Source organism: Brassica rapa, chromosome A05, assembly GCF_000309985.2.
Source record: "Brassica rapa cultivar Chiifu-401-42 chromosome A05, CAAS_Brap_v3.01, whole genome shotgun sequence".
Lineage (NCBI taxonomy): Eukaryota > Viridiplantae > Streptophyta > Magnoliopsida > Brassicales > Brassicaceae > Brassica > Brassica rapa.
In genome coordinates this window covers 21,642,336-21,669,153 of record NC_024799.2, presented here as the reverse complement: position 1 = coordinate 21,669,153, position 26,818 = coordinate 21,642,336, and the positions used below count along the sequence as shown (strand labels likewise).

Genomic DNA, 26,818 nt, shown 5'->3' with positions numbered 1-26,818 from the left:
GCCAAACAATCAAGAAGTTCCTGCACGTAACAAAGAGAATATATTTTCTTAATCATTGTTTTTGTTGAATCATGAAGTTTACCACATTGATCATGGTTTCTTTTCTTCTCGTGTTCTTCATTCTCAACGATGTGAATGGTGCGTGATATGTTATTTTTTTCTTTTGATTCTGACTGGTTATTACGAGACAACGAAAAAGGATCTGATATACAATTGAACTTTTTTATATTTATTGGTGATACGAAATAACAGAGGTGAATGCGAAGGTGTGCATAAAATCAAAAAACTACGATGAGAACTGTGGCTGGGATGGAAACAAGACTTGCATAAGACGATTTAAGAAAATTAACAAGCACCCTACTTCTTGCGAGTGTACCCATGAAAACCCTAACGTGAACAGCAAAAGTATCTGCAAATGTAAATTTCCAAAGTCTCCCTGCTAAGATTCCATGTAGTTTTATAAACCAGTATCTCCTTGTTACTATACGTACGAGAAATGAATAGACGTAAAAAGTCGTTGTATTAACATGGCAGATAAAGTTAGCAGTACTCGTTTAACGTATTTTAAAATATATTTTTGTTACTCTTATCTCCATGTAAAATCAGTAGAGGGTGGGTGGTTGGGATGTAACCAAGTGAATTTAGCTTTAGTTTCTATATATAATCATAAAATTTACTTATCATGTTTTATGTAGTTTTTAAAGGTAAAGCCAAAGTATTAAGAAACAATTGTATTTCTTTTCCAAAGAAAAAATATTATTGTAAGAATCTCTTTTCCTTTTTACAATTTTATCATTTAATTTATACAGATACATTAGTTACACTTACATTAAAAAATTCTATAAGCTAAGTTATACATTAGAGTATTCTTGTAGAGTCATAGTTCTTATAAAGACTTTTTGGTTAATTCTACACCTTTAGATAGTTTATGTGGTTTATACTAAATTTTTAAACAACTGTAATATTTTTTAATACTTTCCGATTAATTATGTTTAATTAATTTTTATTTTCGGATACTACTTTGAATTTTGGTTTGAATTGAATAATATCCGATATTCAAAATTACATACTCTCAATCCACATTTGGATTCTGGTTTAATAACAGACTAACTATAACTTTAAGATTTTAAAAATCGTGGCCCATGCCTCACGTTGTTTAAGGGGTATGGACATATTAGAAAACCACAGCGTACGAGCTCAACGCTCTATTTCAAGAATGGAGACAGCTCTGTGTCAAGAATATGGAGATTCAGTTTGTATGTGCTGTGCTTGAGACACAAGTTGAAATGGGAAGCTGCTGAAAGGTGAAGAAAATTTTGTTATTACCTCTTTGTATCACTCCAGAGTTGTATATTGTAAGTACAAAACTGAAACTCTTGTGATTGAGTTTCAAGGGATGGAAATTAGAAGAGAAACTAGAGTGTCGTAAGCCACCGCTTCAATCGCAGTGAGGCAACCTCCCGTGCTTGCATTTACTGACTTATTTAAGCATGTCTGTTCTATGAATCCATATTAATAAGTTTCGTCTCAAACATCATTATCATGTGATCTCTAAGCTTTGCTTAGTGTACTTTTTCCAGTTGAGCTACGACACTTGGTCAATATTACTTATCATATTAGAGAACATTTCTTTAGAAACATACAGTTTTAGATGAATGAGTGTTTATAACATTTGAGAATTGTTTATTTTCACATAATTCCATTTTTTTCTTCCTAAGTTCTCTCTGAAACCACATTTATCTTCCTATATAACGAAACGTTCCTCCTAATTCAGTGTAAATATCTATTTTAACGTGTGCAATTATCTATAAAGAAACTAGCATGCATATATGTGTATTACAAAAGCCAAACATACAATAAGTTCCTGCGTGTAACAAAGAGAGTATTGGTCTTAATCATTTTTGTTGTACCATGAAGTCTACCACATTGATCATGGTTTCTTGTGTTCTCATGTTCTTCATTCTCAACCATGTGAAAGGTACGTGATATGTTAATCTTTTTTTTTTTCATTTTTGACTAGTTAATCACGCACAATCAATTGCTTATTGAACTTTATTATTTACAACTTATTATTTTTCTGATTAAAGATACATTTTTCTGGTAAAAATAAATAATAGAAGTGAACGGGAAGGTGTGCACAAAAAGACAAGTCTTCGAAAAGAATTGTGGTGAGAATGGAAACAGGACTTGCATAAGAGGATTTAATGATATTAAAAAGTACCCCTTCTCTTGCGAGGTGAGAATGGAAACAGGACTTGCATAAGAGGATTTAATGATATTAAAAAGTACCCCTTCTCTTGCGAGTGTAGCCTTGAAGTACCAACCGAAAGCAGACGTGTCTACGTATGTAAATTTCCAAAGTCTCCCTGCTAACATTTCATATAGTTTAATAACTAGTATCTCTTTGTTACTATGCATAAGAGAAATAATTAAGTACACGTAACAATTCGTTGTATTAACATGGCAGATTTTAACATTTACACCAAAAAAAAAAAAAAAAACATGGCAGATAAAATTAATCTTGTTGGTTTAGTGTATTTTGAACTAGTTTTGTGTTTACTTTATTTTCATGTAGAATCAATGCAATTTATAATTCAATAAGTTCGATTATCTCGATGAAAACTTTATATGTGCTTTCAATAATTCTTAAAAGTCGTGAGTCGTGCGACTCGTGCCTCGCGCTGTTGATCTGAGGCCACTGCCCTGGGGATTTTTTGTTTGATCCTTGTTACGGATTGGGTCTCAAGATCAATTTCGTGGCCATCATCAAAACTCTACCATCTACTAGTCTTTTATTTTTTTTACTTCTACACATCTATTTTTTTTTAATTTTAACAAATTACTGATTCTGTTTTTGAAATATACTGTCTTCTGTATGAGTTTCAGTGGATAATGTTGGAAATTAATTGTGTCCATAATTCTATCTAAAATGTCCATTACTTTTAAAAAAAAAACTCTCCAAAAATCATTAAAGGTTATATGACACGTGAGGTTTATCAGAAACAAGCATGTAAGTCTAAAACAAGCAGTGATTTTCCTATACATATCTTTATGTGATTATGATACCATGTAAAGATTCAGAAACAAAGACTCTATATTATGAATGGTAAATGAAAAATCTTGTCATAAAGTTCCTCATCGTCTTCTCTTATAGTTTTGCCAATGATTTTAACTTCAGCGTTGGTATTTTGTAACGAGAAAATAAAATTACATTAATTGATGGTTGATATATCACTTTAAACAAATCATACGGCTGGCGTCTTTGAAGATTAAGTTAGTCCTTGAAAAGAAATGCATTAATATTAGGAAATTGAGTATCTTGCATATGTGATCAAAAAGCGTCCTCAACGTTTTTGTTTTTGGATTTGCCGCTAAACATATAAACTTTATAGCATTGACGCCTATATATAATTCTCCTTTTTCTTAACATTTTTTACCAAAAAAATATAATTCTCCTTTTAAGGATTACCAAAGATAAATGTCGTCACACTGAATTTGACTTAGATAATTATGTGACTAACAAAGAAATATATGTTTTCATAGGTCTAACTTAACATATAATTATTATTTTATAGAGTATCTAATTATTTGTTATATAGTCCTCATTGTATGAGTTAAATTTTCGTACTTTCAAATAAAAGTTCCATGCATTCTACTCTTCAGAATTTGTAAAATGTTATACAGTTATTGTATAAATAATGATTCAGAAAGTTATATGTGGATCGTTTGATAACAATAGTTTTTCTTATTTCGTACCAAATTTATCATAAAACATAAATGAGCACTTATATAACCGATTACACTACCCATAATTTAAATAATATATGTTTGCATATTCTTTGTTACTAAAACGTATATTGAAACTGGAAGGTGCACACGTACATCGTCATGCGACCCACCATATAGGCTATAAGACACGGAACTGGTTAGAATGTCTCTTTCTTCCTTAACAACCAACTTATATTGCTATTATTATTATGATATTTCTTTAATCACCACCTAACCAATGAAGAAAAAATCCATATTTTGCTTAACAAAATTCGATAGGGTGTTGAGTTAATCACCGCTCGTTTTGTATTATACAATATATATGTTTTTGGGGTTATAATCAAGTTTAAGTCTTGCAGATTCCAGTAATACGACTCAAGTTATAGCCAAAAACTATGAACAGAAGTAACCATTACTGAGAAAAATGCACCTATGATTATATTCGTAACCAATCCAGTGTAGGTTTAGTTGAGTGATGATACACTTTTAGCATTAGATGAATCACATCCGCATATGTCATCAAAGTCATAAACCATTTATATTATTTTCGTCTTGATCCGCGGATATTAGATTAAGGTAAAATTTAATTTAATATTTCTGGTTAATTAATAATAATAATAATTATTATTATGGTTAGTGTAACGGCCCGGTTCCTGGCCCAAAAATTTCTTAAGAATAGCCCGTTAAGACTGCAGCCCATTAAGGTAAATGACCTAGTGTTCCCTCTTTTTCTTATAAATGAAGCTGCCTCCTCTCACTTTTCTCTCATTTCTGAAACTTGAACGAAGCTCTGCAGAGATTTAGAGAGATTAGGAAACCCTAGCCGTCAAGCTTCTCTTTTTCCTTTTCTCTCTTCTTCTCTCACGCCTCTCTCTCTCTCTCTCTCTCTCTCTCTCTTTCTCTCTCTCTCTCTCTCTCTCTCTCTCTCTCTCTCTCTCTCTCTCTCTCTCTCTCTCTCTCTCTCTCTCTCTCCCTCTCTTTTCTCATTCCGTTGGACCTCTTCCTCTCTCTTTGCTGCGAGCCCCCGAGAGCAAGCCGAGCCGCCGGTGGTGGTGGTGGTGATCGTCCGAGTGTGGTGATGGTGGTGGCTGTGTGGTGTTGTGGTGGTGACCAGATCTCGTCTCTTTCTTGTTTACTTGTTCCAGATCTGTTCAGATCTCCTCTCTTTTGTCTCTTGTACCCATATCCGGATCCAGATCTAGGCTAAGGTGGAGTGTCTCGAACCCAAACTTCTCTCATGATTCTGTATACTCCTTTATGTTGGAGTTAGGTTGTTTAGACCCTGTTTGAGAGTTAGGTTGATAGAACATGATAATTGCTAGGATGATAGATGGATGGATCATGATGCATAAGAACCCTCATACTGATAAATGGGACTTGATGAACTGAATTGAGTTGTGGTAGTGATGATTGATTGGTGAATGATGCTTGTATGTTTGGATGTGTAGTCCCATGTGTTGCTGTGACTAAAGCTAGGGTGCTAGAGAGAAATGAATGCAAAGTTATATAGAAGAGCATTGATTGTTAATGTTATTGTAAGTAGAACTTGAGTGCGATGTGTATTGTGTGTGACACCGATAATGGGTGGCGTCTAGTGAATGAGTCCAAGTACAAGTCTAAATGAAAAGGGAAAGTAAATGAAAATGAGAAGGGATAAGTGAAAGTATACAAGAATAATGTTAAGGTTAAGCATGGGTGGGAAAGCATATAGAGTCTAAGGAAAGTATGTGTGGCAGTAGTTCACGCTATGTATCCATAGGAGATGTGGCCAATCCACAAGAATATGGAAGCACCCATAGGAGATGTGGCCAATCCACAAGAATATGGGGTAGAAGCCTAGTTGGGCTACCCACTGATGATAAGGACGTATTGATGATAATGACGTGCATTGTAGGGTCTTTAGCTCATGGTCGGATAACGGGGAGTTAAAGGTGTCATAAGATGAGTCGGTTAAGTCTAGGTTTTGACGTGTGTGGCAATGAGTGAGATCATTGTATTGATTGATCACTAGGTTGTTAGAAATATATGGAATTAAATGTGAAAATTACAGATGACGATGTGAAATGATAAAAATGCATTAACTGAATGTAGTGGCTAGACAGTCCTAGTTCCCGCATAGAGTAGTATAGAGTGTCATGCGGGCAGGCTGGTCTAGAGCCACTTCACTGAGTAACTTGTTGCTCACTCCTCCATTTCCATTTTCCTTTGCGCAGGACTGTAAGTAGAAGTATATGGATGTGGGTGTGATGGTATTTCAAAGAAGGTTTTGCGCCCGTCGACTCTCGGGACCAGTAACGGGACACGTAGGATTGTCTAAATGAGTAGACACGTGTCCATAACGCCCCTTCGATAACCCCGGTCGGACGCCGGGGGATCGGGCCGTTACAATTGGTATCATAGCGGGTTAAGATCCCTTAGTTCTGTCCTAAGAGATCATCATTTCCGACGTTTTAAAAAAAAAACTTGTTTTCATTAAAAGAAAAGAGTTTGTAAAAGTTTTGTTTCTTCTAACACTCCTGAAAATGATTTCAAAACCACCCACTATATCTATACGTTATTATGATTTTGATCTGATCCATTGTACTTGCAAAATTTCTTTTTGAGCTTAATTCATTCATTGGTTTTTAAAAGATCCCCGAGCAAAGTTGTTCTCGCCTTGTATGCCTCCCTTGTATGATGTGTGATTGTGTGAGTTCCTTTTGTTATCGGATGTTAAGTTCGGAAGTCTAGGGTTTGGAATTCGGGGATGAATTCCGATTAACAGGGGAGAATTGTAACGGCCCGGTTCCTGGCCCAAACATTTCTTAAGGAGAGCCCGTTAAGACTGCAGCCCATTAGGGTAAATGACCTAGGGTTCCCTCTTTTTCCTATAAATGAAGCTGCCTCCTCTCACTTTTCTCTCATTTCTGAAACTTGAGCGAAGCTCTGCAGAGATTTAGAGAGACTAGGAAACCCTAGCCGTCAAGCTTCTCTTTTTCCTTTTCTCTCTTCTTCTCTCACACCTCTCTCTCTCTCTCTCTCTCTCTCTCTCTCTCTCTCTCTCTCTCTCTCTCTCTCTCCCTCTCTTTTCTCATTCCGTTGGACCTCTTCCTCTCTCCTTGCTGCGAGCCCCCGAGAGCAAGCCGAGCCGCCGGTGGTGGTGGTGGTGATCGTCCGAGTGTGGTGATGGTGGTGGCTGTGTGGTGTTGTGGTGGTGACCAGATCTCGTCTCTCTCTTGTTTACTTGTTCCAGATCTGTTCAGATCTCCTCTCCCTTGTCTCTTGTACCCATATTCGGTTCCAGATCTAGGCTAAGGTGGAGTGTCTCGAACCCAACCTTCTCTCATGATTCTGTATACTCCTTTATGTTGGAGTTAGGTTGTTTAGACCCTGTTTGAGAGTTAGGTTGATAGAACATGATAATTGCTAGGATGATAGATGGATGGATCATGATGCATAAGAACCCTCATACTGATAAATGGGACTTGATGAACTGAATTGAGTTGTGGTAGTGATGATTGATTGGTGAATGATGCTTGTATGTTTGGATGTGTAGTCCCATGTATTGATGTGACTAAAGCTAGGGTGCTAGAGAGAAATGAATGCAAAGTTATATAGAAGAGCATTGATTGTTAATGTTATTGTAAGTAGAACTTGAGTGCGATGTGTATTGTGTGTGACACCGATAATGGGTGGCGTCTAGTGAATGAGTCCAAGTACAAGTCTAAATGAAAAGGGAAAGTAAATGAAAATGAGAAGGGATAAGTGAAAGTGATAAGGATGTGAAAGGATAAGTGAAAGTATACAAGAATAATGTTAAGGTTAAGCATGGGTGGGAAAGCATATAGAATCTAAGGAAAGTATGTGTGGCAGTAGTTCACGCTAGGTATCCATAGGAGATGTGGCCAATCCACAAGAATATGGAAGCACCCATAGGAGATGTGGCCGATCCACAAGAATATGGGGTAGAAGCCTAGTTGGGCTACCCACTGATGATAAGGACGTATTGATGATAATGACGTGCATTGTAGGGTCTTTAGCTCATGGTCGGGTAACGGGGAGTTAAAGGTGTCATAAGATGAGTCGGTTAAGTCTAGGTTTTGACGTGTGTGGCAATGAGTGAGATCATTGTATTGATTGATCACTAGGTTGTTAGAAATGTATGGAATTAAATGTGGAAATTACAGATGACGATGTGAAATGATAAAAATGCATTAACTGAATGTAGTGGCTAGATAGTCCTAGTTCCCGCATAGAGTAGTATAGAGTGTCATGCGGGCAGGCTGGTCTAGAGCCACTTCACTGAGTAACTTGTTGCTCACTCCTCCATTTCCATTTTCCTGTGCGCAGGATTGTAAGTAGAAGTATATGGATGTGGGTGTGATGGTATTTCAAAGAAGGTTTTGCGCCCGTCGACTCTCGGGACCAGTAACGGGACACGTAGAGTTGTTTAAATGAGTAGACACGTATCCATAACGCCCCTTCGATAACCCCGGTCAGACGCCGAGAGATCGGGCCGTTACAGTTAGTTACTTGGTAAATTTTAAATCGAACCAGTTAATTAGAGGTATATATTTTACATAAAATACTTTATTACATTCATATATAAATAAAAATGAAAAATATAATTAGAGATTGTTGGGAAAAAAGTCCAAAGACAATTTAACAACCAAGCTTAAAATAAATCAAGAAAAATAGCACCAACTGTTAGTTGATTCATAGCTTTCGTGCCAAAATTGATTCTGCAGCCTTCGTTGATTGGTCTCAAGGAAACAAAAAAAAAACTAAAGAATGAACAATCAATCAATCATTCAGATTTTGGTTTGTCATAACAGTCAACCACATTGTTCCTTTCATTTCTATTAAAAGAATTATTTTGAACATTTCTAACAATCACATTTTAATTTGTCATAACAATTGGATGGTATGATTTAACAAAGATATAAATACTTCAAATAGTTCAGAAATACTTTTACAATCCATTTATAATTTTAAAGCATGTTCACTTTTTACTCAGTGTAATAATAACTGGCCGAACCGAATATGACAAAGTATACCGAGAACTAACTAACTAAGTGACTGTTAAGATATGATGCTGTGATTCCTAACTTGTGTGTTTGCAACCTATGATTTTGATTTATGAACACCTATTCTAGAACACATTTGATATTGATTTGTAAGAAAAAATATATATTTCATATTTTCATGTTTTTCATAATCTTCGCCTAGAATATAATGAAGTAGCTATTGTAATTCTTATAAGTATTCTAATTTACTTTTTTTTGTCAACCATATTTTTTTAATACTAAGTTCGAGACTCTTTTTTCTTCTTGTACTATAGTTGTGTTCAATACATATATTAATTTACTTAAAAATAAGCTAACAAGAAGAATCGTGAGGAGCATTCATTAAGCTGCTTACTAAGACTTGTTCTTCTACTAACAACTTCATGCCCTGCATATCCTTCATCTTCAATGCCGACAATCACTAAATTTATTAATTAATAAAATCTTGTTCTTTTAATAATACTCTAATGTTACTTTTAAATCTTTTGATCTTCAACACGTAGAATTTTTGTTCGTGATCCTTTGTTAAGATCCCAACATTCACAGAAACAATCATTGAACACGAGTAGCATTGTCGTAGAACGACTTCTTATATACTTCATACAATCCTCTCCCTCTCTCATACAACCTTCATTCACATCAACATATTTCTACATTTGCGGGTAAGCCCTATTTCTAGAGTATCCTTGCACAACAAGAAAGTAAAAAGTCTTGCGTTACTTAAGAGGCAAGAGAAATGTCAGAGAAGGATCTTCTTTACAATACAATACTTGCTCGTAGCTTTAGCAAAAACGAGCAGAAGAGACTTGGCTATGGAGCTTTCATCGCCTCTCTTTTCTTTGTCTTCACTCTTTGCACCTTCTTTAAACCTTACCTCAGCCCATTACCAATCGGTAAGTCCCTTAACAACGAGCCAGAAAACGCAGAAACAACTATTAACTAACGTTTTTTCTTTCTTTCTTTGTTTCTTCAGTGGAGTCGCAATTATCAGTGGACGTTGGTCTCAGGATGCTGAGAATATCAGAAACGCATAAACCGAAGGCGTTGAGTAGCAGCAACTATACAACGTTTCAAAACAACATTACATCAAATACAACAAATACGCAGAGGTTAAACGACACAAGCTTGCCCAAGAATCATTCTGATTCGTTTAACCGTACTACACCCACTTTAATCTCCAAAGAACAAGTTATTTCAGGTTCATATTCTTGACACTTGTATTTGTTTTTAATGATTTCAATAATCAATTTCTGCATAATTTGATGATTCTGACAATGTTTTGGTGAATTTTCAGACGGTAATATGATGGAGGAAACGGTAAAATGTAAAAAGCAATCGAGAACAGAGGTGTGCGAATTAAACGGCGACGTAAGAGTCCACGGTAAATCCGCGACGATTCTAACCGCGATCACGTCTGCGTTTTCGGGAAATACCACGTGGCATATGAGACCTTAGAGCAACATTATCAATGCCAACTCTTATCAAACTTCTTAGAATATTTAATTAGTATTTTTAGTCTAAGAAGTTTTCTAAGATACTTAAGTAAAATACAACATTATCAATGGAACTTTTAGAAGGTTCTTAGGTATAGAATCATTTTTTTATTAATAAGTAGTAATTAAGATATATCCATTTATATTCAATACATTAAAAAGAGGAAAAAATTTAATTTAATTAAAATTACAAACATTTTATTACATTCCATACATAAAAAAAAAATTCATAAATCACACATTTATTCAATTCATAGAAACTTTAAAATCATTGGTTATTTGGAAAATGTCGAAATTTAGCCCAAATATTTTCGATTAAATCGAATTTTAATTGTTCATGGGCTTGTCTGTTACGGACGCTCGCTCGACGATCCATTGCAGTGCCGAGATTTGAATTCGGAGTAACGGTGAATGTATCATCTTCCTCGCTTTCTTGAAATTCTCTCACGTTATACTGAGTGTATGATGATCGTTCATCCTCGACAATCATATTATGGAGTATGATGCATGCCTTCATAATATTTGCTATTTTGTCTTTATCCCATAGCTTGGATGGATTTTTCACTACGGCAAATCTAGCTTGCAGAACTCCGAAGGCACGCTCGACATCTTTTCGAACAGCTTCTTGGGTTTTAGCAAATAACGAATGTTTCTCACTTTGAGGAAGTCGGATAGATTGAATAAAAGTCGCCCATTTAGGATAAATACCATCAGTGAGATAATATGCCAAATGATATTGATTACCATTAACATAGAAGTTCACTTCTGGCGCAATTCCGTTAATAATGTCATCAAAAACGGGGGATCGATCAAGAATATTAAGATCGTTCATAGTACCTGGAGCTCCAAAAAACGCGTGCCATATCCAGAGGTCACTTGAAGCTACCGCCTCCAAAACAATTGTTGGTTTATCTGTTCCTCGGGAATACATTCCTTTCCAAGCAGTGGGGCAATTCTTCCACTCCCAATGCATACAGTCGATGCTGCCAATCATCCCCGGAAACCCACGTTGGTCTCCAATATAGAGAAGTCTTTGCAGATCCTCTTGTGTCGGTTGGCGTAGGTATTCATCACCAAACAAGCTGATTATTCCGGCGGTAAATTTGTGCAAAGATTTTCGAGCTGTCGTTTCAGCAAGCCGGACATACTCATCAAGTGAATCAGCTGCACCGCCATAAGCCAACTGTCGGATTGCTGCAGTACATTTTTGTAGGGGTGTTAGACTAGACCGTCCGGTACAATCGGTTCCTTGTTGAAAATACGGTATGTTGGTTTCGAGACGTTGTACAATACGCAGGAACAAAGATTTGTTCATTCGGAACCGTCGGCGGAATAACTCGGGATTGTAAGTTGGAGTCTCGCTAAAGTAATCATTCCAAAGCTTCTGGTGGCCGTCTTCTCGGAACCTCTCCATATAAATACGTTGCTTCCGCTTTTTTGGTTCTTCATCAAAGTTTTGAACGTAATCATTAACATAATCTTCAACGTAATCATTAACATAATCTTCATCATCGTCATCGTTATGGTAGTGATAATGAGAAGAAGATGCCATTAGAGTTTTTTTACATTTAAAATGAAGAGTTGATGAAAGGGGAGAGATGTCTTTAAATTGCCAATGATCTTTCATATTTATAGGGGCAAATAAGCTCTTCTCGTGATACAACTTGTGAATGTATATTGTGTTCTCGTGATACAACTTGTGAATGTATATTGTTTTGTTGTGGAAGTAAAAAACAACTCATGTGACTCTTACACTTTTGAATTATTATGTTGTACCTTTGAATTATTATGTTGTTTAAAGTGGTTCACGAGACAAGTAGTTGTTGTTTCGAAGTCACATTTTAAAGTCACATTGCACAGTTGGGTGACAAATTCGATATCAATAAGTTAATTATGCAAGTGATTGAATCGAACAATATACATGTAATTCATAAAGTTCATAACAATACAACACATTAGTACATAGTCTCATAAGGGTTAACAGCATTAGTACGAGTAAGACAAAGAGCATGACACCAACACAAACTTCCTAAACCAGACCTAGTAATGCTGTTAACACCAACATCACTTCCCTCCGATCACCAGACCAAGTACCACTAATACAAAGAGCATGACACCAACACAAACTTCAAACTCAATTTTTAAAGTAAACGACTTCTTTGCCAAGTCAGAAACTAAGTTCTCTAGCCTAACCACCTTTTCCTCAGACTCAAAGTTACTCATTAAGGTAAGGTTATCTACCTTTTCCTCCAACTGCAGAATGTGTTTATCCCTCGCCCTCATCTCCTCCATCACCGCGACGTCCCAAAACTTCCAGACATGGCAATCGCCATCATCCACATTCTTGCAGGTGTATACCCTCCTCCCCGGATCGTTTTTTGATGTAACTAGAATTGGTGCATCACCACAATAGCAAACCTGGGGGAATCCAAACTCCACCTCAGGTTGTGGAGGATACTGCATAGGGTACTGAGACGGCTCAGGGTACTTCAACTCCAACTCAGCTTGGTCACGACCAATAAGCTCTTCTGTCTCGCTGTACCCACTATCAGCTTGATCCCCACCATAGTGTGATGAATCTGAAGGCTGGCTGTAACTATATCGGCCCATTTTTACGAATTAAACCTGCAAAAAAAAAATTGAAAGTCAGTCAATAGTAGCCTTAAGATGATAGACAAGTATATCAAATGTCGAAAATAATTTTTTTTAAGAACTACCAAGCAGAAAAACATTTAGGTAAATACATTTACTACACATGGGAAGTCACAAACACATACATTAGGGAAAATGCTACCAAATAGAAATACATTAAGGTACCAATTATGAAACAACGAATTCAGCAACACATTTCATGAAATACAAACATAGTAACTAGTTCAGCAACAGATAGTCAGAAATACTGAGCGAGCAGCTTGTTCTTGACAATCTCTTCAGCCTCGCTTAGTGGTCCTGTCTTGGCTAACAGTGTGTCTAAAATGGCAAGCTTTGACAATCTCTCTTTCATCTCCATCACAGTAGTAACATCAGCAAGAGACTTTCCTTGACCCACCTTCCTTCTTGCTTTAGCCGCTTTGACACCTTCAGGCCGGTTCTCTTCATCACCAACAGTGGTGCTTGAACATTCCTCTCCAGCTTTTCGCTTTCCACTCCCAGTGGGTTGAGTGGGTTTAGGAGTGTTAAGACTGAGCCATTTCTGCTCAAACCTCAACACGCACCACGCATACTCAAGATTGAATTTCCTCTTGTGATCAGCGTAGTAGATATCATAAGCCATCTTGAGGACGTCAGTCTCGCTCTGACCAGAAGTTATCTGTCTCTCCGCTGCCGAGTAAGCACCGCAAAATTTGTTGGTGAGGTCATTAATCTTCTGCCACCTCTGCTTAATATGGAGCCACTCTCTTGGTTCACCACTCTCTTTAGCATGTGGAGTAGATTCATAGTACTCAGCAACACGTTTCCAGAACGTCCCTGATTTTTGTTCATTCCCAACCACTGCATCCTTAGATGTGTTGAGCCAAGCACTGATGACGACCTCGTCATCAGCTGGAGTCCATTGCCTTCTCTCCTTAGAGGCAACTGCTGGGTCTTCACGTTCAGGTGGACCTTCAGGTTGTTGTGAACTATAAGGAGGGATCTCCGATGGATACTGAGTAGAAGGATAACTTCCATACTGATAATTTTGGCTATGGAGAAGATAACTATAACTAGGGGACTCACTATAGGGATTCAATGGATTCCTTGGATCCATTTCGATTAGAAGGACAGCAATAGAAAAGAAAGATACGTGAGAGAAAGAAGAGAGTAAGGGATAACCACAACAAGAATTAAACTTGTTGCTGCTATTTAAAGAAATTTGAGAGAACAACCATCAGAGAGCTTAAATGTTTCTCTAACAATCAACTACCAGGGTCTAATCAATATTTATTACTCGGAAAATAAAGAATCAAAGCAAACAAGTAAGTAAATATGATACACATTAGTTACTTATACTCGTTACACATAACTAATCAATATTTATTACTCCTCCGAAACTAACTACAAAACCAAGCAAACTAACTACAAAACTTTCCCACGTAACACTCCTTCGAAACCAAACTAAGTTAAAAAGTCAGTACAACGTTTTCATTAAATGTCGAAACCTACTTACTTCAATTTACACACCAACTAAAACAACACATGTCAATGATGAAGCCAATGTATCTAAAACAACTAGTATAGAATCAAAATTCAGTATAGATCACAACATATAACGTGGCTCTCCATCAACTATACAATCAAAATTCAGTTCACCAATCAATCAAGTATATAACTCAAAATTCAGTTCACTAATCAATGAAGCATTTTTTATTAACTAAAGTTCACTAATCAATCAAGCATTTTTTTTAACTAAAGTTCCCTAATCAATCAAGTATACGAAAAATTCACTCAAAAACCTCTGCTTTACAATCAAAAACACAGATCACTATACAATCATATTCATCGGTAAACAAAAGTCCATCAGAAACACGAACCAACAGATCACTATACAATCATATACAACCAAAAGGCGAATCACCAATCTATTTGTTTAAATGATTCCTCTATATAGCTAACGGAGGACGGAGAAAGAAGACAAACCTGTTGGTGACGGCGGCGGAGATGGTTTCTAACCGGAGAAAGAAGAGAGTCGACGACGGCGGAAGTACCCGTCCAAAGCGACCGAAGGAAGAGACGATGAAACCCTAAACCCAAACTCCGCGGACCTTGATCAAACCCAAAGCATGCAAAATATTAGAAACACATAATCGATACGAGAGAGAGAGACAGAGAAGAGGGAGACTGAGAGAGAGAGTAATACGAACCTGCAGATTCGATGGCGAGATTCCACGATCGATCGATGTGAATCGCCGTCTACGGATTGAGAGAGAGAGAGAGAGAGAAGAGGGAGACGGAGAGAATAGATCCAGACCAAAACGACGCGACCCTCTACCGCTTCACGTCACGTATCATAGAATGACACGTGACAGAAGAACGAAGTCAAAAAACTTCTTACCTAAAAATCGTCTCCTTCATTTAAACGGACTTTATATTTATTTTTGGGCCAATATTGGGTAAGAATCGCCCATAAGAAGTGTTCAAATGTCTTGATAATGTTGCTCTTACGCGAGAAAAAGAGACCCTGGGGCCATGAATAACGTTAGAGAATGGACGTTGAAATTGGTTAAAAACGCCGAGCGATTAGAGAACGCTAATTTCTCGCGTTGCGTTACGAATCACAGCGTTCCGGCGATTGTTTTCTCTCTGGGAGGCTACTCGATGAACAACTTCCACGCTTTCGCCGACATCGTGGTTCCTCTTTTCACGACGGCGCGTAGGTTCAACGGAGAAGTCCAGTTCCTCGTGACGAACAAGAACCAGGCGTGGATCAACAAGTTCAAGGAGATACTGAGAAGTCTCTCGAACTACGATCTGATTCACATCGACGACGAAGACGAAACGCACTGTTTCACCACCGTCATCGTCGGCCTCAAGATCCATCCGGAGTACTTCAGAGAGCTGACGATCGATTCTTCGTTCTCCGAGTACTCCATGTCCGACTTCCGGAGGTTTCTAAGAGACGCGTATTCGCTGCGAAACGCCGCCGTGGATCTGCGGCGGCGGAGGCCACGGATCATGATTCTATCCAGAGCCGGATCGCGCGCGTTCACGAACGCCGACGAGATCGCGAGCGCGGCGGGAGAAACCGGATTCGAAGTCGTGGTGGCGGAAGCGAGCACAGGCCTCGCGAGATTCGCGGAGACGGTGAACTCGTGCGACGTGATGCTCGGCGTTCACGGCGCGGGGCTTACGAACATGGTGTTCTTGCCGGAGAACGCGGTGGTGGTTCAGATTCTTCCGATCGGTGGATTCGAGTGGCTGGCGGAGACGGATTTCGGGAGGCCGGCGAAGGGGATGAATCTGAGGTATTTGGAGTACAAGATCGCGGCGGTGGAGAGCTCGCTCGTGCGGAAGTACGGACGCGATCACGAGATCGTTAGAGATCCGTCGGCGGTTATTAAACGCGGGTGGATGGCGTTCAAGTCGACCTATTTGGTACAAAACGTGACTGTTGATATAAACCGGTTCAAGCCGGTTCTTGCCAAAGCTTTTGAGTTACTGCAGAAGCAGTCGATGTAAAATAAATAGTTTACTGCATTCATATACTGTAAATTATGATAGTCCGATCGGAATATTTTATCATCAATACTATTAAACCAGCAACATGACCAATTGATGAAAGGTTATGTCCAATTTATTATTTTCCTATACAACATATATAAAAATTAAACCATATATTTTATAACTGCTTACCTTTATTCCTATATTCTAGGATCCATAACTACCATGTTTTCAAGAGTGTACGAATAAACAATTGATATACGTTTGATTCAAATTTGCATAATAACTACATCACTTTTTTTAAAAAATATCTACACATTTTGTTACAGACAATATATGTTATAACCACAAATAATACTTTACATATACATTATACATTAGTTAATCCAGTGAATTATTATCTACCTTTATTCTTACTATTATGACTACTAATATTTAAAATCTAACTTTATGCTTTATATTTACTAAATCTGCCATTTTAATAAAATAGATAATATATTAGTATAATATTATTTACCATTGAAATAATTAATATAAAAAGTATTTTTTTTATTTACCAAATATAATTAGAATTTTATTTCATTTTCATGAAATGCAAATTATTTGACCAATTTATCTAGAAAATTAGGATTTCGCCTTTAAATAAACAAATTATAATTATCATGAAATTAAATTAAGTTTAAATTAAAAAAATAAAATATCATTAGATTTATCTAGGTTTTTTCGGGTTGGGCTTTTAACCAGATTTTATGGAATTTTTTAAATAGAAATTTTATAATTTAATCCAAAATCTGAGCTGGATTATATGCAAATCACTCGATTTACCATTTTTATCGTTGATTCAGATCAAATATGAAAATATCGTGAAAAGATCTAAAATTATATTATAAATTAAATTTAGCAAAATTTTAGATAAATATAATAAATTAATATTTTTGAGTATATAGGTCGGATTGAATCGGATTCAAGACTCATACTTACGGGTAGATTCAACATTGGTTTTCCGAGTATGAATATTATATATTATATTAATAATTCAAAATGCTAAAAATGCAAAATATCATGATTTTATTAAAACCTAATTTCATATTTCGTCATCAAAATTATTTCTGTTAAAATGTCAAAAATATTATAATCTACACAATTATAATACTTTCTTTGTAACATTTAAATGCAAATGATAATAAAAATATAAATTTATATCAAATAAATTTGATTTGTTTTGGAAATAAATCCGCACTTTGAAAGTGCACGGGCATACGGGCATATGATTACAAAGAAACAGATATACATGTATATGATTACAAAGAACCGAGTGTATGTCGGATCAATTTTTTAAATTGCTATTATTTTATAAAATAGTCTTGATTAAGATTTATACACAAATATGATTATAAAAAAAATACAAATATGATTTAAAAAAAACATAAATACGAAATTAAATTAAAATATATATATATATACCCGCCCTTTTGAGGGCGGGTCAGAATCTAGTCTAATATATTAAAACAGAAGTCATGACTTCTTTTCATGTGTGATTTTTTTTAATTTGGATCATTTCTAAAAAATATCATATTTTACATAAGTTCATTATTATATCTTTTAACATCTTTATCTTTTTATTTGAAATACAAATGAATATATTTAAAATGTTGTAACAAAATCTTCTTAGAATCTTTTTAAATTTACTTTCAAAACTTAATTAGTTTAATTTAAATTATCATAAAATATAGTTAGAAACTAAAATTGAATATAGTTTTGGTTTATAAACGAAAATTTAAATAAAATGAAATTAATTAATTTCAAAAATACATTTACTAATAATTTTTAAATATTTTTTTAGAAATAAATATTTATTTCTATTTTAATTTTTTCAAATTTGTTTTCTAATAAAATAAAAATCATGATTTTTTGATGAGTGATATTTTTATTAAGACCATCATTTAAATTTTATATTAAATATATATCACTAAAGCTAATATATATAATATTTTTAACTACTTTAATCATAATATCTTTTATATCTTTTAATTTTTTTTAAAAAAAAATTAAAATTCTAACAAATCTATTGAAAAAGATTATAATAAGATCTTAATTGTCATAAATTGAATATAAATATTTTCAACTAATTTTGTAATTAGTAATGAAATATTACTAAAAGAATAAAATTATATCTTATTTTATCAAATTTATAATAATATCTATCATTTTAAATTAAAAACGTTATATTGAACAAAATATGATAAAATTATTTTAAATTGATAAGTTCACATATTTTATTTTCATAAATATAAAATATTTATGCTAAAAATATAATATGTTGGTAGAACGGGTTAATATTAGTAAACTATATAATACATGTATAAAAATTTAACTTATCTTAAACTTTTTTAATATACAGTAATTTATTATATAAAATTAATAAACATTAAAAAATTACTAAAACATTTAGCGATTTGAATTACGGATCATGATTATAATAAATTAAATACAAAATTGTTTTCATGTATGTTGTTTCATGCATTAAAAAATTTAGTTTAGTAATCAAACGCAAATTCAATATGACAAATTTATAATAAGCAACATATATATGTGATGATTTTAATTTACAGCATGAAAATTATAAAATTACTATATTTGGCATAATTATACAAACATTTAAATATCTGAGTAGCATTAAAAATATATAATAATTATGTAAAACAAATATCTATATATATAAATATAAATATGAAAATATATATCCGCACGGTTGTGCGGGTGAAATCTAGTTAAACACTTAAATTTGAATTTTATCACTAATAAGTTATAACTTATAAGTCATATATACATTTGCATGAGTTGAATAACAAGAGAATCAAACTCTCTTTAATGTTGGTAGGAGTCTTTACATGCACTAAACAAGCTATAAGGGAAACAGTGGATACAGAAAAGAGCCGCACGAGACAAGACAAGAGAAAGACATGGACATATGCATTCGAGCAAAGAACAACGCGTTGGCCATAGCTCGTCTTAAAGCTTTACATGACTTTAGAGAAAGCAAGGTGACATTCTTCTTGATGCTACAGTCTCTGTCCAAAGTTTCAGCAACAGGTAATACTTTTTGTTGTTGTTACTACTAAATCCATAATAATTGATCAGTTTGCTTGAGAAAGATGTTTATCTTTGTGTATCCCTTCAGGTACTGAAATGGAACATTCTCCATGGATTAAAACTCTGCAATCTTTTGAAATATTTTGAAATGATTTTTATTAAGCTTAATCTTGAGATTTACATCAAGATTCAATTAAACAGAAATTGAAAATGAAACTTATTTTATATCACCTGCTTTATTTTTCACTGACTATGCAACCGTTTGAATATGGTTTCAATCAATCCTAGTTCGTTACAAAATAAATAAAGTCGATGAAAGACATTTATGAAATGTCTTGTTTGTTTTGAGTAGAAAGTAAAGTACTAAAGTTCAAAAAAAAAAAAAGTAAAGTACTAATTAAATCGGAAGTCGGTAAAGAACATGAAATCGACAAACAAAAAAGATTGGTACAAAAAAAAATTGGCTAAAAATGGGAAATACTATAAAGATAAAAAAAATATATATATATATATATATATATATATATATATATATATATATATATATACACTGACTTGAAATTAAGCTGCATTTCAAATAGTTTATAAAAGCTTATAAAATAAATAGTAAAACTTTGAAAAAGTTCGAAATTAAAACTGCTTTCGACTTCCGATAGGCTTGTAAAAGTTTTATAAATAGCTTTGACGAGAATGCAAGACTCGTCCCCAAACTAAAATAAATAGTGATTTTCCTATACATCTATTTATTTGATTATCATACCATGTAAAATTTCATTATCAAAGACTATCAATGATAAATGGTAAATGAAAAATCTGGTCATGAATGGTATCAAAGACTATCATTCTTTTGCCAATGATTTCAACTTCAGCTGTTCTCATTGGATGAACGAAACTACATCAGTCAATTGATAATACGTGAAAGATTCTTAATTGTAGAAGCCTTGAGCTTTTTTTTTTAAGAAACGAGAAAATAAAATTACCAGCAGGAAAAATCATTCTCCCAAAGAATATTAACTGATGGTTGACATAATCACATTAAACAAATCATACGGCTGCTGTCTTTGAAGATTGAAAAGAAATGAATAAATATTAGGAAATCGAGTATCTTACATATGTAATCAAAACTTATTTCTATATTATGGTTAGGTGATCATAATATATATATATATATATATATATATATATATATACTAATCTAATCTATTAAAACAGAGTCCTATTTTTTATCTACCATTTACAAGTTCTCATTTATTTTTGAACTTCCTTTAGAATAGCACGTGTTTGGACATAGAAATGTGTTTGGTTCCTTGGATATCTAATCTATTAAAACAAAGTTCTATTTTCTATCTAATTTTAACAAGTCATACTAGTACCCTCTAAAAAATTAACATATTTCATTATTTACATTAATAATAAAACAAATATAAATATAAATTTATTTTTAAATATAACAATTATGTTGAAAAGGAATCTAACAAAATTTTACCAACCTTCTAAATATTTTTATAAAATAACACTTAATTAATTTCGTAAATACTAATATAACTTTATAATTCAATGTTAATTAAAAATTTATTATAAAACAAGAAAATAAAATTCTATACTAATTTATATATATTTTAATTATATTATATATTATATTAAAATAGAAGTACTATATGAATTAAATATGGGTAAATTTATCTATTTTATTTTTAAAATATTTTCATTTAAATAAATTATCACTCATCACCAAAATGTATTTAAATTCGTAAACTATATTATATTTTTTAGAAAAATAAATTTATAAACATAAATTCATTAACATAGGTTAAACTATTATATCTACAACAACTTATTTTTTTATTTTGAAACTCTCAACAATATATTGTTTAAAAATAATAATATACAAAAATATAATAGTTTATAACTAACCTTTAGTTCATATACTATTTAAAAATATGTTATTAGAAAACTATAGAATTTTAATTATTCATTCAAAATATTAATGACAAATCAAATTTTAATTATAAATTTAATATTTATATTAATTATAAACATATTCTGAGAGATGTATAAAAATCTTACCGAAATTAAAATTATTTATATAAAATAATGTATTTATTTAATAACAAAACAATTTCAAAAATCATATAATCTCCCACCTCAAATATAGTTGTGTAATTTTCCAAACAATTTTGACAAAATATAAAATTTTAAAAAATAAGTATGCAAACTTAAAATGATAATGTTTTAAATTTTTCAAAAGGTATAATCATAGATAATAAAGAATAACTTCTTGAAATGTAACACGGAAAAACAAACTATGTTATAAAAATTAAAGTAATCTAATATTTTGAAGTCTTAATTTAATAACAAAAAAAAATTAATATCATAACATCCAAAAAATATTCTATATCAATAAAATTTACTAAAATAATATGATGGATGCTACCATGTATACAATTTACTACAATAATAGGTTTATATTCACAATATATAACACTAAAATTAAAATTATATACTTAAAATGTTTATAATAAATCAAAAGTATTAAGATGAAAAATATCCGCACGAATGTGCGGGTCAAAATCTATTTTACATTAAAACGAAGCTAATTAAAAAGAAGAATCGTGGGGAGCATTCGTTAAGCTTCTTACTAAGACTTCATGCCCTCCAAATCCTTGCAGTACTCTCCAATGCCGGCAAGACTTATTAATTAATAAAATCCTGTTCTTTTAATAATAAACCGAACATTAAATTTTTTTGATCTTCAACACGTAGAACTTCTAGTTCGTGATCCTGTCTTAAGATCCCGACATTCACAGAAAATCATTGAACACGAGTAGCATTGTCGTCGTTTTTATATACTTCTTACAAAATTCTCCCCAACATTGATTCACCTCTACATTTCCGAGTAAACCCTGGTTCTAGAGTTTCCTTGAAGCACAAGGAAATAAAAAGTTTTGCGTAACTTGAGAGACGATAGAGATGAAAGAGAAGGATCTTCTTTACCATACAATACTTGCTCGTAGCTTTAGCAAAAACGAGCAGAAAAGACTTGGCTATGGAGCTTTCATTGCATCTCTTTTCTTCGTCTTCACTCTTTGCACCATCTTTAAATCGTATCTCAACCCATTACCAACCAGTAAGTCCCTTTACAACGCTTTCAAAGCGCCAGAAAACGCGGAATCAGCAATTAACTAACGTCTTCTTTCTTCAGTGGATACGCAATTATCAGTGGACACTGGTCTAAGGATGGTGAGAGTAACAGAAACGCATAAATCGCAAGCGTTTAACAGCAACTATACAACAACATCTGGAGCTTCTGAGTCTCTCATTAGCCCGACGACTCAAAATAACATTACATCAAATGTTACAAATACGCAGAGATTAACCAGTTCTGAAGATGACAAGCTAAGTGTTTGCAACGACACAAGCTTGCCCAAGAATTATCTTGATTTGTTTAACTGTACTACACCCACTTCAATCTCCAATGAACAATCTGCTTCAGGTTCACATTCTTAACTTTTGTCTTTGTTTATTTAATCGTTTTAAGCATTTTCTACATATTTTAATGATTCTGAAAATGTTTTGTTGAATTTTCAGACGGCAATAAAATGGATGAAACGATAAAGTGTAAGAAGCAATCAAGAACAGAGATATGCGAGTTTAACGGCGACGTAAGGGTCCACGGTAAATCCGCGACGATTCTTTCCACAATCACGTCTGCCTTTTCGGGGAATTCCACGTGGCAAATGAGACCTTACGCGCGAAAAGGTGACCTTGTGGCCATGAATCGCGTTAGAGAGTGGACAGTGAAGTTAATACAAAACGCTGACCATTTAGAGAACGCTAATTTCTCATCGCGATGCGTTAGGAATCACAGCGTTCCCGCGATGATTTTCTCTCTGGGAGGCTACACGATGAACAACTTCCACGATTTCACCGACGTCGTGGTCCCTCTTTTCACGACGGCGCGTAGGTTCAACGGAGAAGTTCAGTTCCTCGTGACGAACAAGAATCAACCGTGGATCAACAAATTCAAGGAGATTTTGAGGAGACTCTCCAATTACGAACTGATTTACATCGACGGAGAAGATGAAACGCACTGTTTCACCACCGTCGTCGTCGGCCTCAATCGCCATCCAGAGTACTTCAAAGAGCTGACGATCGATCCTTCGTATTCCGAGTACTCCATGTCCGATTTCCGGAGGTTCCTAAGAGACACATACTCGCTGAGAAACGCCGCCGTGAGTACCGGAGAGAGTCTGCGGCGGAAGCCACGGATGCTGATTATATCGAGAGCTAGATCGCGAGCGTTCACGAACACCGACGAGATCGCGAACGCGGCGGGAGAAACCGGATTCGAGGTCGTGGTGGCGGAAGCGAACACAGGCCTCGCGAGTTTCGCGGAGACGGTGAACTCGTGCGACGTGATGCTCGGCGTTCACGGCGCGGGGCTAACGAACATGGTGTTCCTGCCGGAGAACGCGGTGGTGATTCAGATTCTTCCGATCGGTGGATTCGAGTGGCTGGCGGATACGGATTTCGGGAGGCCGGCGAAGGGGATGAATCTGAGGTATTTGGAGTACAAGATCGAGGCGGAGGAGAGCTCGCTTGTGCGGCAGTACGGACGTGGTCACGAGATCGTTAGAGATCCATCGGCGGTTGCGAAACGTGGGTGGACGGCGTTCAAGTCAGCCTATTTGGTAGGGCAGAACGTGACCGTTGACATAATCCGGTTCAAGCCGGTTCTTGCCAAAGCTTTTGAGTTATTGCAGAGACGACAGTCGGTGTAAAATAAATATTTACAATACTAAAATGGTTTAATCATCAAACCCTTAGCATGTCCATGTCATCTTAAAATAACCAATCATATGCTTTTTGTTTTGCCACTTCGTATCCCATTTCCCGATTTTGAAATTTGAATTAATTGGCTTTATAACCGGGAAATGCAGGACCGTCCTAATTCAAGTATTTGATGGATCTTAAACCGGTTCGGTTTTGGTGTTTGATCGTACCGTAAATGTATCCGTTAGAAAATTATTGCCAACAAAGACGCAACGATACATAATAAAAGCAGAGGAGATCTCTCTCTCTCTCACTCAATTTATCGAGGAAGTCTCTCTTTGTACATGTGGGGAACTGGTGAGATTCTTAAATCAATAAGTTTCTTTTTCGATTTATGTAATTTGTAGATCCTGAATTTGCTTTTGTTCCTTTGTTATCTTGTTTGGAGTTCGCGAGAAACTGATACGATCCGTAATCCTCTTTGCGATTTTAATTTAGCGTTTCAAATTTCTTAAATTGTTTGTTATTTATGTGTTGCAGTAGTGATGTTGAATCTACAAGGGAAACGCTTGAGTCACTTGTGAAACCCTCGTTGAGGTACTTCTCTGTCTTACGCTAGAGTTTTTTGATCTATTGTAAAGCGTAATTGTGCTTTAATTTGGTGTTTTAGTTATGCATATTATCTTCTATATCGGGACTTAAAGATCGATTATATAAAGTGAATAGTGGTAGATCGATCTATTTGATTTCTTTCTGGTGCTAGCACTAGCACCATTATTGATTCCTTAATATCTTATTTATGAGAGTAAAGGATTACAGATTGAACTATTGTGTTCATGACGAATAGACATCGTGAATTAATATTGAGACAAAGATTTTTTTTGAGTTTCAAGTTTTATTCTTTCACCTGTTTTCATCATACAAGTAATATTTCCTCTCTGTTTTTTTTTTGTTTACAGTATGTTTGTGTGGAGAAACCCTCGCTGACAGATTCCATTACATAGAGTCACTGAAACAATTGAAGATAAGATCGGATCTTGGAAGCAAACACTTAAAGAAGTAGCAGCAGTAAAACAGATAAGCTCTTTTACTTTCTCTTCTACTGCCGATTCTTGCTTACTTTTGTTTTGGTTTCATCAAACCCCAAAAAGATCATAAGGCAGACACTAGACACTAATCTAATAGTGTTTTGTCAGATTCTTATTTGGGGACATTGTCCCGTTGCGTGACCCTGAGAAAAGTTTGAAATCATGGCTCCAACAACTCTATTGGTTGGTTGGTGGTAGTGCATGTCTAAGTAAATGATGGAAAAAGTATGACAGAATTTTGTCACCCACGGCTTACAAAACACAACCAACAGCTTAAGAAAAGTATTTAGACAGAGCTTTCAATAAAGTTTTTAGACAAAGGTTGGCTGGATCAAACGACCCGTGGCTTGCAAAAAAAATGTCTTTAGGCAGACAGACTATGAATGAATCTTTGGTTGGATCAAATGTCCCGTGGCTTGCAAAAAGGTCTTTAGACACAAAAAGACTATGAATGTTGGGATGGATAAAACGACCAACAGTACAACATAAAGTCTTTAGACATAGACTATGAGTTACCCACGGCTTATAAAGTCTTTAAACAAAGTCCATGAGTTGATGAAGAGGCTTTAGAAAATATTGCTACCCACAGCTTATGAAAAGTTTTTTAGACAAAGACTTTGAGATTCTTGCTACACACAACTTATGTAAAGTCTTTAGACAAAGACTGAATCTGGCCAACAGTACAACATAAAGTCTTTAGAGATAGACTATGAGTTATCCACGGCTTATAAAGTCTTTAAACAAAGTCCATGAGTTGATGAAGAGGCTTTAGAAAATATTGGCTACCCACGGCTTATGAAAAGTTTTTAGACAAAGACTTTGAGATTCTTGCTACACACAGCTTATGTAAAGTCTTTAGACAAAGACTGAATCTGGCCAACAACAACTCTATGAGAAGAGTTTTTATGAAAGTAAAAATTACAACTACCACGTCTTTATGGAAGTCTTTAAGCCAAACAGAATCATTGCTTGACGACTACCCACAGCTTAAAGAATGTCTTCAGACAAAGACTAGGGGTTAGTTTTCAACTTTGTGGATGGAGTGGAAAAAACGTCTTAACGACGTCTAAATGCAAAGAAACGGGTTCCCTGCTTTACCAATACCCTTGGCTTAGAAAAACAACAAACGGCTTAAGAAAAGTTTTTAGACAAATTGTGATTGAACCCTCAGCTTGCTAAATCGTATAGACAAATCTTATGAATTAGTTTCTGCAGTTGTTGGATGAAAGAACGACCAACAGCTCTGGAAACGTCTTCTTAAGTGGCTTATAAAAGGTCTTAAAGATGAAGACTATCATGAGTTGGATGTGAAAAAGACATCACCATAAGCTGATATGAATCGAAAACAGTCCACAAGTCTTAAGACAAAGAGAGTATGAAAACAAACCGCTAGACAGACAAGGATCAAAGGCTGAAAAAA

The 26,818-nt window shown here is 34.7% G+C and overlaps 4 protein-coding genes and 1 long non-coding RNA gene across 9 annotated transcripts; 4 read left to right on the top strand and 1 right to left on the bottom strand.

Annotated features, from left to right (window-relative positions):
- Nucleotides 1-46: 46 nt before the first annotated feature.
- LOC117133957 (defensin-like protein 229) lies at nt 47-6,220 on the top strand. Its single transcript, XM_033291199.1, has 2 exons — nt 47-138; nt 253-6,220. Exons 1-2 carry the CDS (start codon nt 72-74, stop codon nt 441-443), a joined length of 258 nt encoding a protein of 85 aa, XP_033147090.1. The 5' UTR covers nt 47-71; the 3' UTR covers nt 444-6,220.
- LOC103869600 (alpha-1,3-arabinosyltransferase XAT3) lies at nt 535-17,860 on the top strand. Its single transcript, XM_018658810.2, has 5 exons — nt 535-2,168; nt 2,237-9,706; nt 9,787-10,011; nt 10,108-10,263; nt 15,444-17,860. The coding sequence occupies exons 2-5, from the start codon at nt 9,550-9,552 to the stop codon at nt 16,460-16,462; spliced, it is 1,557 nt and encodes a 518-aa protein (XP_018514326.2). The 5' UTR covers nt 535-2,168; nt 2,237-9,549; the 3' UTR covers nt 16,463-17,860.
- Nucleotides 10,461-15,434, bottom strand: LOC108870712. Of its 4 annotated transcripts, none has more exons than XM_033291188.1 (3): nt 15,148-15,434; nt 14,924-15,048; nt 10,461-12,931 (listed from the first exon to the last, which is right to left on the bottom strand). In XM_033291188.1, exon 3 carries the CDS (start codon nt 11,931-11,933, stop codon nt 10,575-10,577), a length of 1,359 nt encoding a protein of 452 aa, XP_033147079.1. In that variant the 5' UTR covers nt 11,934-12,931; nt 14,924-15,048; nt 15,148-15,434; the 3' UTR covers nt 10,461-10,574. The 4 variants fall into 2 exon arrangements, with proteins under 4 accessions (XP_033147079.1, XP_033147081.1, XP_033147078.1 ...); XM_033291187.1 differs by having other exon boundaries at nt 14,924-15,434.
- A 1,306-nt stretch (nt 17,861-19,166) lies between the features above and the next one.
- LOC117133958 lies at nt 19,167-20,009 on the top strand. The gene is made up of 2 exons (XR_004458035.1): nt 19,167-19,537; nt 19,626-20,009. It is a non-coding gene; the product is annotated as an uncharacterized LOC117133958 (long non-coding RNA).
- Nucleotides 20,010-21,367: 1,358 nt separating this feature from the next.
- LOC103869599 (alpha-1,3-arabinosyltransferase XAT3-like) lies at nt 21,368-26,818 on the top strand. Of its 2 annotated transcripts, none has more exons than XR_004458032.1 (3): nt 21,368-24,667; nt 24,851-24,907; nt 25,270-26,818. XR_004458032.1 is itself a non-coding variant. In XM_018658809.2 (3 exons), exons 1-3 carry the CDS (start codon nt 22,508-22,510, stop codon nt 24,316-24,318), a joined length of 1,641 nt encoding a protein of 546 aa, XP_018514325.1. In that variant the 5' UTR covers nt 21,368-22,507; the 3' UTR covers nt 24,319-26,818. The 2 variants fall into 2 exon arrangements, 1 of the variants encoding a protein (XP_018514325.1); XM_018658809.2 differs by having other exon boundaries at nt 21,368-22,664; nt 22,740-23,030; nt 23,126-26,818.